Source organism: Gymnoscopelus microlampas (genome assembly GCF_963454915.1).
Source record: "Gymnoscopelus microlampas genome assembly, chromosome: 4".
Lineage (NCBI taxonomy): Eukaryota > Metazoa > Chordata > Actinopteri > Myctophiformes > Myctophidae > Gymnoscopelus > Gymnoscopelus microlampas.
Window position 1 is genome coordinate 31,316,230 of NC_139941.1, and position 12,229 is coordinate 31,328,458.

At 38.9% G+C, this 12,229-nt stretch overlaps 1 protein-coding gene across 2 annotated transcripts in view; it reads left to right on the forward strand.

Moving 5' to 3' along the window:
• The window catches only part of LOC311043354 (sodium- and chloride-dependent GABA transporter ine), a 32,330-nt gene that overhangs the window by 3,469 nt on the left and 16,632 nt on the right, over nt 1–12,229 (forward strand). Inside the window, exon 2 of one of the 2 annotated variants that reach the window (XM_084054573.1) lies at nt 7,322–7,456. In XM_084054573.1, the coding sequence (XP_083910699.1) occupies nt 7,322–7,456 (135 nt within the window). Of the gene's footprint in view, nt 1–7,321; nt 7,457–8,834; nt 8,893–12,229 lie in introns of those variants that run through there. The other variant, XM_084054574.1, reaches the window with a different exon arrangement.

Below are 12,229 nucleotides of genomic sequence, written 5' to 3' on the forward strand. Positions count from 1 at the left end.
ACAACATGCCAGGCACATGCCCTTTACTCACATCAGTATAGTCACCTTATTTTCTATTGCATAACATACTTATTAAAGTCATACTGTTCACCTGTATTTTTCACAATAACCATTCCACGTAAATGTGTATTTTGACAACTTCTCTAAAACACAATTTTATCAATAACGCAGCCCTTGCACCTACGTCGCAACGCCAACAGATATGCCCATATAGGGAGATCCCTGATGTCATCAGCATATGCCCTTATATGGGCATGCCCATTTATGGAAATCTCTGTATCTGTCAGTCCTTGTCCCTTTTATGCCCATATGGAGATCCCTGATGTCATCAGGGTTTGCCCATATATGGGCATGGTTATGTCTGACTCATTATATTATAATCATTTATTTTTGAGATTTTCAGTTTACATTTAGACAAGACAACAACAGACTCAGACATACATACAAAACAGTGTACATACAGAAAATCATACGCATAAGACAAAAACAAAAACAGTAAAACAAAATGTAAAAAATAAAAAGATAGTTATCAAGTGGTAAAGCTTCAGAAATGGGAGTCTGAGTCTGAGTCATAGCAATCTGGGAACCCATCGGCAAAAAAAGGGGAAAAATGAATCTGAATCTATCTTGAGAGATTAGACATAAGCCAATTTTAATATAGGATAGTGCCAAAATTTTGCAGGCACTTGGACCAGAAATGTCTTTATTTATTCATTTTAAAGTTGATACCATTTCTGACGACGTTGTTGGTGCTTTCCACAATATTCTCTTCTCTAGACTATGCTTTGTTTGTCTTGAGGTGGTGCTTCCATCGTTTCATTTCGAACAGACTTCTGGGACTTGCAGTTCTAACTGCAGACCATTAGACAGACACATTTTTCTAATCGGCCTCATGGTTTGTTTGATTGTTTGTTTGATTGATTGAATACTTTATTAGTCAGATATGTAAACAGCCCGAGTTACAGTCAGACATTTAGGCTAAAAGGATAACACAAAAAAGTCCTGGGGACTTGTTTCCATTGTGGTCCTATGGTGGTGCTATAACATGCCAATTCACGTTTTGGCCTATAGCTCTATTCTTGAATCATTAGTTATACAATCAAATTTGTTTCCCCTGGATTCCATGGATCATGAGGAAACTCACCCTGCCCATTTCTGCCTGTTCCGCCATTTTGCGTTTTCTTCAAAACACGCTTTTTGAAGGTCAAAACGGCTTTGTTCTACCCATAGTGGTCACGACAAGCGCTAACAGTTGCACCGTCTGTCGTACAAACTCAATTTCCCTCGCATCTTCCTTGTGTCCTGACTGCTGCACCTGACTTACTTGCTAATGTAAATTATTTTTTGCAGAATGATTCAGTGTGCAGACTTTATTGTTTTTTTAGATGGCGCTTTTTGTCCTGCACCTGGCGTTTGTTTGAGTGAACAAGAAAGCATGTGCTTTCTTGTTCGTTTGCATTTTGTAACTGGATATTCTTGTAGCTTAGATAAAAAAAATAATTGTTCCTTATTCATTGAACTCCACTGACAGCAAAGCTATGTGATAGTTCCAGTTTGGCTTTGAATGCAGCCACTTTATCTGCCAACTTAAATACAGTTGCCCTTCTCACCTGAAGTGACATAGTTCACTCAGCAGATTAAATATGTAGCACAAGTAAGCGAGTTTTGTGACCCATTCCTTGTCAGTGACGTACTTAAACTTATACTCGGGTCACCAATCTTCCTGATATACATTTGGAAATCCTGATTTCTATCGTCGCTGTCTGTTGCTGGCCGAAGCCGAGCCCTTACCAACCCATAGAGTTAAGAAATAATAGTGAGGGCACCGGAAATCCCCGCCCATCCACTTGCATTGAGTTGCTCACCCAGTGCATGTGCCTAAATCGCCCCTTCTGCCGGGTTGTGAAATGTAACGGGCGTTACGAAGGTGGCGCGTTTTGCGTCACCTCCATGCGCAACCCTGTGCCAAGCTTGTGCGCAAGCTCGTGAGTCGAGCCCATTGGTCAAAACCGTTTTCGCTCGCTCGTGACAGTGGCCCCAGGCCGTTTTAAGCTGCAGTACCTATGAATGGCCAACATGTCCAATGCGCTTCGATGCAACCTCTAGGTTCTGGGGGCTTCGACCAACCTAAATGGAGAATATTGGTGAATCTGATTGGCTCCATACATGGTGCCATGCCCAAGCAGGAGACCTGTTGATGATGATGAAGGCAAGCCTGACCACACCATTTCGCCTACAGGTGAAATGGGGCTATACGTGGCTACAAAACTGGTTATGACACCTTAATCGGCCTAATCACCCTAGTCATCATAGCAGTTAGAGCCTAACCCAAAAAGAGTGTTGTCACGGTATGAACAAAAGGGCATAAGAACCTCAACTTCCAGACTTTTATCTGTCTGGGGCACAACATATCTTGTAACCTGGCGCAGGTCAAATGTCTGATGACGGTGAAATGTATAGGCAGCGCCGTATATGCTCAAGCTAAGATGTTGGCAAGAAAATTATCCATGTGTGCAGACCAAGTTAAGATCTTACTTACTTAATCCTCTTCAACCCAGGTTGGACATATGTCTTTGACTTTAGTCTCTGAAAACATCTAAACCTAGTAGTTCAAATTACCAAAAGATAGCATATTGCGCTACTCTTGTCTTTATACTGCACCCAAGGGCCCAGCATCTGGCTTTGAAATTGAGTCTATATATTAAGTGACAGTTCATATGAATGGCCTGTAGTTTCGCTGTTTTACCCCTGCTGGTGTCAAGTCATTTGTCTATTAATCTCCATTCAAGTAGGGTAAGTAAGGGTTTTTGACAAACTTTAGACTTGATTTTCTTACCTTGATAAACATAGTCATAAATATATGCTTCCAGTCGCTAGTTTAAAGTCTTCTTTCAATCACCATGCGTTTTGGTAAATTATGGTCCCATTTATCTTAAAATTGATGATAAAGTAGGGTATGCTCTAGGAGGGGCGGGATGATTTGATTGACAAGCTACACAACCAATAGCATTCATTCCCCGCCCCCACTCTTGATTGACAAGCTACCCAACCAATGGCATTAATTTCCGGTGTCATAGGATATGACGCGATATGACGTGGTATAGAAAGATGGCGGATTTGAAATTGCTGAACAATAGGCTTCATTTATGGCCTGTAGAAACCAATGGTGTCCATTTGTCCATTCTTTTGATATTTCTGGGGCTTTTTCTGCCTTTATTTGAGAGGAAAGTAGGCTGACAGGAAATGGGGAGAGAGATGGGGGGGTGACACACAGCAAAGGCCGTCGTACACGCTGTAAGACTGGATTACCAGCCTATGTGGTATGCTCCTCCTGAACCGCTAGGCCAGCGGGCGCCCGCCATTCTTTTTACTGTCTATGACTGCACCCTTGGGGGCCAAGTTTAAATTGCATGCCAGCCAGTTTTAGGTGGCCTATAATTACAAAAATTCCAGGTGTGAAAGCGACTTGTTTTGTAATGCAGGAGTCAATACCTTTCAGGCTCTACACCTGATGTGCAAATGTATTTGTCGCCTGAATTTCCCAGAATGCCATTATCAAGCTGCTAACAAACCCATGTTTTAATCAGTTTAGCTTGCCCTATACTCAATTTTTTTAATTTGTACTTGAGTTAAAATACTTTATTTTAAAAATACTTTAGTAATAAGTATTCAACATTTCATGCTTTCAAAAATACTGAAATAGTACAAATTACAAAGAACATTTTCTTTTTAATATCAATGCCTTGCTGTACTGAAATTTTGACATTTTCAAAATTCAAAGATTTTCAAGTTAATGGAAAAAGATATAAATAATTTTGAAAATAGCAGATCTACAAGCTATTGATGCGGTGTGTTTTAAGCCCATTTAAGCCCAGAGTATTTGAAACTGGGCTTAAATTGTTAATTCATTATGTACTTTGAGTCAAAAGTATAATATTTGTCTTTGAAATGTCAAGGAGTCAAAGTCAAAGTATCAAAAAATACAAATACTCAAGTAAAGTACGGATATGAGTTTTGTATTTACTTAAGTACTCAAATAGTAGTGTCGTGTACGTAGTTACTGTCTACCACTGGTTTTCATGTTGTGCGATACCAGTTGCCCCTGTGGAGGCATTGGTGTAGCTGCTAGTGATGTGCGGGTCAGGTTTTTTCATTACCCGCCCCGCCCCGCCGCGGAACCCAACCCGCCTCAACCTGCCCCGCGAACCCATATATAAATCTATGGCTCAACCCGCCCCGCGACCCGCGGTGGGAAAAAAAGATAATCATCATCATAATAGCTCAGATTTATATAGCGCTCTTTTAAGTACCCAAAATTGCTTTAAATGTCTACAGTAGTACAACATTGTCATGGGCTAAATAAACAAGCATGTTGATGCGGGACCCGCGGGTTACGGGTCGGCCCGCTCATCACTAGTAGCTGCCTTTTATAAACTTTTAAAGTGTTTTCCCTTCTGTGGAGGAATTCAGACTTTTATTCAGACTATGAGTCTGATAAAAGTTGATTTGTTAATTTAATAATGTGTTTGAGGTTAGAAGCTGGTGTGACATCATGTTCTTAAGATTATAGCATTGTAAATACCAAATTGTCAAGAGATAAAAGGAATGAGGATGCTTATTTCTGCTGAGTCATAGACACAGCCTGCCTCTGTGGACTAAGGTGCAACTGATGTCTGGCGTAATTGAGAAGCAGACGATAGGACAAAGTTTGAACTGAGTTTAGTTGACTTCTAGAGACATCTGTCGAAAGTGTTGTTCAAAGAAATATACATTTTGATTTCCTCTGAGAGATAGGGATTAAGTCCCCATGATCCCATGCTCAATTAAGTCTAGTTTCTAAAGCTCATGGCATTTAAAGACTGTAGCTATTTAAGAACAGTCATGTGGAGGATGACTGATATAGACGGCAGGAATGCCTTTTCACAGAACAATGGCTTCAGTCATTATTTTTCTTTCTTTGGTGGTGCAAGGGTCTCTAGAACTTTCTCTCTAGTGAGAATAATCCATAGGTTAATTGTTGCCAACAGACAAACATCAGTCAAGAAATGTCTGAATCAATCCAGGAGGACCATGTATAAAGTTCCAGTCTGACCATGCATGCATGAAGTTCCATAATTTAAATTCAAATCTGTACACATTGTGAGTGAAGTATACATAATCATCTGTCACATTTTGATATTCTGTAAATATATTTGATCAATTTGTAATCAAATCCTGTATATATTTCAACCATATAAAACATTGTCCTACTTTGTGACAAGTAATGCACTTGACTACAATGTAGGCTTATACAAATAGTGGTGTTAGGTCGAGGCTTAATAGATATCAAAGTGTGGTCTTTGGGACTGTGAAATATATCAGATTCTCCAACATAATAAATATATTTGAATTAATTAAATGAAAACAGAAAGATTTCATTATTGTATATACCACCTTTGTGACAACAAACTTAAAGAGTACAAGTGATATTTGTCAATTGAGAGCCAAATTGAGTTATCTTTTCTCAAATTAATTTACAGGATGGATTAGTTGGGGACAAAACACTATAGAAAGATGCAACACACTCTCTCTCTCCTTCCTTCCTCCCTACTCGTTATTACCGTACTTCCCATGCAGTACATGGGAAGTACAATTTATCTTGTCACAATTTTACTCATTTATTTGTGTTGGGTGTTGGTGGACCCGTATGTCCTTGCATGTCTTCAGCACATCTGTTACGACCCAAAGTTGGAACCAGGGGATGAGTGGTGGAACATATTTAAAAAGCTGGGGGGAAAAAGGTTGTGGTTGCATAAAGAACAGGGATTTATTAACGCTTTGACTGCCAATGACGAGATTTCTCGTCACATTTTGCTAAGGTGCAGACTGCCAGTGATGAGAATGACGAGATTTTGTGTTTTCAGTGGTTTTACACTAGATGGCGCTGTTCGCTAACACATGAGTCACCATTTGACTCCCAGTGAAGCCAACAACAATGGAATGGATTATCGCGGCGGCACAATTTTTTTCTCAGATTCTACGAGAACCCCTACGACGTCTTTTAAAGCGATTGGAGGGTGGATCGTTGTGAAGAATAATATTCTATGATTTTTCAAAGGTTAGTGAAAACACTTGGAAATCGCTGGCAGTGTCTTAGCAAACAATGTTTTATTTCTGGCAGTCAAATAGTTAATAAACACAAAAATGAATGACAAAACAAATTAACCACTAAATAAATATACCATCAAGTATCAAGTGACAAAAAGGAATAACTAAATAATTAATAAAGGACACCAACAACTTATGCAAGTGGAAGTACACTCCTAAAGAGAATCACAATTGCCTGTCACTATGGGTAACCAACCACTTACATAAGTAAAACAAACTACCAAGGAGAGGCACGGCAATCACTGTCACTACAGGTAACTATACCTCACACACTCTAGAAGAAAGACAGTCACCCGTCACTACAGGTAACTCACTACACCTAAAGCTAAGGTAAACCTAGAACTAACAGACAAGCCCGGATCTAGGCCAACTTGCGCCCTAGGCAAGCTTTCTGTTTACTGAATATGGTACATCTTTTAAATCCTCTTGGCCACAAATCTTTGGCCCACCTAGGTAAAGAATGAAGTTCAGGCCCTGAACTTTAGCATTCTATTTCTTATCTCTCTTTCATTGCGGTGGAATATTTGTAAAACCCCTTTGGTGTTTCTTTGTCTCTCCTGCACAGATTGTATTAGTACTTTATCTCAAAGTATTGTTTGTAGAACTTTGAAAATATCCCTTTCATATTGCCAAATTAAATATGTAATATAAAGAGGATTTCTTGAGGGCTGTGGCTCACATGAAGCTCATAACCCACGTTAGGGGTGGGCAACCTTTTAGGGCACAAAATACTTTGCTGTTCTCCAAGGCTGGTGAGATCTATAGCCTCATTATTATTAGAGTCAGATCATCAGATAATGGTTCAAGAGGGCAACTCACTTCAAGAAATATATTTAGTTTAGATTGAACATTGTATTTATCATACAACATGATGAGGAGAGTGTAAATATTTGTATTTACACATGCTTTCATGCTGCCCTGTGTTTATAATGACATGAGCTCTAATAACGAATAACTATATCGATTCCAGAATGGTAATAATGTAACTGACATTTATACACCGTAAAATCCTCAGTGTTATCCATTTGTAACTCTGAAAGTGTACAAATTACAGGTCCATTTTGTAATTTTTGAACACTCAGAGTTAGGATTTTTCTATCTATGACATAGGGGCATAAAACAGGAGATGCTTGTTGAAATCTATCTGTCTTCTCTGATATTTCTCCTGTTTCAGGTGCATTTCTGGTTCCCTACCTTACAATGCTGTTCTTGTGTGGCATCCCTCTGCTCTTCCTGGAGTTTGCTATTGGGCAGTACACTCATTTAGGACCGGTACATGCCCTTGAGAAAGTCTGTCCCTTGTTAAAAGGTGAGTAACTTTACAGACAGTGGTTTCTCACATGCACAGAGAGCAATCATCTGAATGACTGGTTTAATATAGCAATGCATTCACAGTAAAAAGCCTCAGGGACAGGGTTAATATCATTCTGAGAAAGTACAAATGTACACAAATGGACCCGACCCATAAGGTTCCATTTCCTTGCATTTGAACACTCTCAGAGTTGCAAATAGATAAATTAACAGTGGTGGGTTTCATTATGTTCTCTCTTTTGTATTTAGTTGATCTGAAACAGAAAAGAGGTTATAGCATAGAGTGGCTACATAAGCACAAAGCCTGTCACATAAATTGCTATGTCAAAGGGTAAATGATTAGCCAGAAGCTCAATCTTGTATGTACAGTAAATACTGTACAACATAAACAGGTTCCTGTCCTTTGAATAAAATGTATAATTAAATGCAATACCCAATCCACAGTGGATATTTAATGAACAATTTGAACCCACTTCACAGCAACCAAAATAAATATATGAATACATAGTAAAGTGCTCATCATATAAGTACAGATATTGCTTTGTTGACATTTACAACAGAGAGAGATATATGTAGATAATGTATTTATTTATTATTAATTAATAATATTCAGTTTTATGAATTCTGTGTGCATCCAATTAGCCTAATCTCCTGCTTATTTAGGCTTTGAGTTACAGTAGTTACTATTTTCGGCAACATCTTCATAATATACTATACACAATAATTGGTGTATGACTGTAAGATTGGGTTGTTGTTTATGAGTTTTATGAAACATTTGTGTAAGACAAAACTTACAAAACTATAATATGTATAGTATTCTACCCTGCATTATGTTCATTTGTCATTGTATTGGCCTGTAATAGCCGTTTTGTCTTAAAAAGAAAAGGTGTGTGTGTGTGTGTGTGTGTGTGTGTGTGTGTGTGTGTGTGTGTGTGTGTGTGTGTGTGTGTGTGTGTGTGTGTGTGTGTGTGTGTGTGTGTTTGTGTTTGTTTTTCATGAATATTGTTGTGTATGCAGTTTAATTGATTGTTTAGTGTTCTTTTTTTTCTTTACAATCACAGTTGATGGCTGAGAACTTGTTAACAACAAATTCAGAGTCAATGCCAGAATTGGATTGAATTTATTGATTTATTAAATCACCTACTAGGTTGAGCTAATTTCACAAAAATAGTGGGAATTTATCAATGATATTTTACATACACTCAAATCAATTTCTGTTCAGCTGACAAGAGCCCAGCCATCAACAGTCACCTCTCTTGGGTCTGACTTGCAAAGGCTTTTTGTGTCCTGTTCTAACTTACGGCTTTTCTCCATAGTTTTTATCTCCTCAAAGACAGAGATAGTCTACCCGGTCAAAACATATGGGTCCATCACTTGATTTATCGCTCATTTCTGCCTGGTTAATGCTCTGTGCTAAGCGAGGGCCAAAAGCAGGTAGTTCTCTCTACATATTCTTCTGCTTGATAATTCTATTCCACTTGGTGCAGTAGAATGTGATATATTTGTGAGTAACCCCCCCCCCCCCCCTCCCCCCCCCCCACACACACACACAAACATCTTCTGCATTTATTACATAGCTTATCAACAGTGGATACAAATACCACAGGGTGCTTATGCATAGCATTATAAGCGTGGGTATAATAAAAAAAAAATGGTATTCCATTCTTTCTCATTTTACTCATGGACTAAGAGCCTTATTGCAGAGTATACTGTGTACAGTAAAAACCTCAGTGTTAATTTAAACTCTGGGTGTACAAATGTTCATTTGGTTCCATTTGTACACTGTCAAAGTTACAAATAGATAAATTGGGGCCAGAGATCGCATTAGGCCGGTAATTGACGGTTTTGGCCATTTTTTAATAACAAAAGCCATAAAATACAAATCCCTCTAGCCGGCCGGTAAAAAACAACACGGCAATTTATTATTATGACCGCCAATCAGACACATTGCAAATCCTCTGCTCCTTCACAAGTCCCTCTCTCTCTCTCTCTCTCTCTCTCTCTCTCTTTCTCACACACACACACACACACACACACACACACACACACACACAAGCAAGACGGAGAGATTTGCACATATGAGAAGTTCCGTGTGGAACTGTTACAAAGAATCTCTAACCACAGACACGTGGACAGTAGACACCATTGACTACCCCATTATGTCGCCATAATTATTCTGAAGTGCCTATTTTTGTACCGTACCCTTTGATTGTTCATTATTCTGAAGAAAATGTGTTATAAATTGATGATTCATGAAACCATGTGCATGCAGCCACGCACACAAAATGTGCGAATAGTAATGTAGCTAATTAATCTGCTTGTGCAAGATGAAGCTGTTAAGCTAGTACATTTTTATATTACTACTTTATAGTCAAATTGTTTTCAATAATGCTGCAACTGTTATTGGCTAAATTTATGCGACTGCTTGTCGTTCATGCATTAAAAATGGATATGGACGTTATTTTTTATCAGATGTCTGGTAAACTGTAATCTTCCGGACATTGTGACAGGCAGTTTAAAATCCTAAAGTGACCTCTGATTGGGGCCTAATGCCTTCTTCAGCGTGTACCCAGTTTTGACTCCTGGTCTGGACTGCTTGCTGTGTTTCAGTCCCCTGCTCTCTGTCCACCTTTCTTGTCTCTCTCTCTCACTGTCGCTATCGAGATAAAGCAGAAATGACCCAAAAAGAAGAAACAAAAACACCCCAAATGGACAAATTAACACTGGGGATGTTACTGTGTTATGAACACAAGGAAAAAACTAATATCTTAACAGCAAAAGTGTTTAAAAAAAGTATAAAAATGTCTCTCAGAGTCTGAAGTTTAGCTTCTAACTTGACCGTGTACTCGTTTTGACCAAATTGCTAACACTCAAAAGAGTTGTGAATTTAGTAGACCTCAGTTGTGGTCCTAACAGTTTTCCTCAAATTAAGGGTGGTGAATAATGATTCAGATCAGTTCAGCAGCCAGCTACTGTAAGATGATACCAGGCATTATCACACAACAGGTTCTAAAGTTTATTAAGCACATAGAACATATACTATATTTGCAGAGGTGGTTGGAAGATATGAGTTATGACCAAGACAAGAACAGACTGTGTGCTGAGCATACAGTTATGTGATAAAGAGAAAGATATACAGTACACATTGTACATGTACATTATCTAATAAGGAGATGACTTGTATAGTCACAGTGACATCTCATGTTTGGGCCAGCTGTATCTTTGAGAGCAAGCATATCTACGGTACATGCTTACGCAGCTACTAGAATTACTCAATATAGTTCATTACAGATGCTGTGACGCGGGTTAAACCTCAAGTTTATTACAACATTCGTGATGACAAGACTGGGATAAATGTTGAACCTGAGCTCAATATAATGACCTCCCATGTACTGTAGTGTCATTACAGGACATTATGCTGTTCTGCCATGTTATGTTACGTTAACGTAATTTTCACTTATTTTCTGTGCAAATTTCAATTCTTCTTCCATCTTTGTGAAATAGGTTTTAGACGGTTCCTCTTAGCTCCGAGGCCTTCCCATAGCTTCACTGTGCTGGGTTGTTTTTGAATTCTGCGGATTGATACGACTTGACAGGGAGAACTGAAACATCATAAGCCACTTGCAGTGTATGTGGTCGGCCAATGGAGCAGACAGCCATTTTAACTAGATGAAACAACAAGCACAGTGACAACAATAGTAGAGCAGCTTAACATGGAGTATGGCCAGTGGTTCTAACTGATCTCTGAGCTCAGAGGGGTTTGACTGGACTCTGTCATTGTGTTGACTCAGAGGTGTTTTTCAGCTGCCTCTCCCTTGGTATTTACCAGATAGGGAGATAAGATTCATTGAAGCAGAGCATTCCATCCGATCTCTGGCGAGCGGGCACATTTTGGCACATATCCGGAATACTCACACATGGCTAGAGTTAACAAAACTCTATAGGAAAACTTAATGTCATCTTTGTTATTTTTGAATAATGTCTGGTGTTTTTAACAGTATGTCAAAGAAAGCTTTGGGAATGGAAAAGGAACCCATCAGGTGGCTTAAGGTTTACTGAGACCATAATATAGTGATTTACAAAATTAATGTAGGTTACTGCTGGCAAATGCATTGCTAACACTTTTTCTTTTGTCTTTTGTTAGAGAGTGTGTGTGTGCGTGTGTGTGTGTGTGTGTGTGTGTGTGTGTGTGTGTGTGTGTGTGTGTGTGTGTGTGTGTGTGTGTGTGTGTGTCTGTGTGTGTCTGTGTGTGTGTGTGTGTGTGTGTGTGTGTGTGTGTGTGTGTGTGTGTGTGTGTGTGTGTGTGTGTGTGTGTGTGTGTGTGTGTGTGTGTGTGTGTGTGTGTGCATGTGTAATTAGTTTTTGTATGTGATTCTTCTGTTTTATTGAGTGAAGGCATTGCACCAGCTAAACATTAGTACTGTAGAATCGGAATATAACTTATACAATATGTTACAATATGGATACAATATGCTTGGGGTACAATATGTTTGGACATGCAACAAATTTGCCTTGGTGAGGTTGGTGCAAAGTAGTAACATAAACCCCTAAGAAAGATATTCAGTCTGTCCAAATGGCCAGCTAAGAGCTCCAGAGGTACTTTTCATTCACTGACTCTGTCGTCTTATCTCCCTCTGGAAGGGGGCAGGCAATACAATCTTTTAGGATAATTTGTTATAATTATTAGTTAAGACTTCTGAAGGTGTAAAAAGTGTACAGCGTATTACAATAAAGTGTATTAATGAGAATCTGGTGAAGAAATTTTCATATT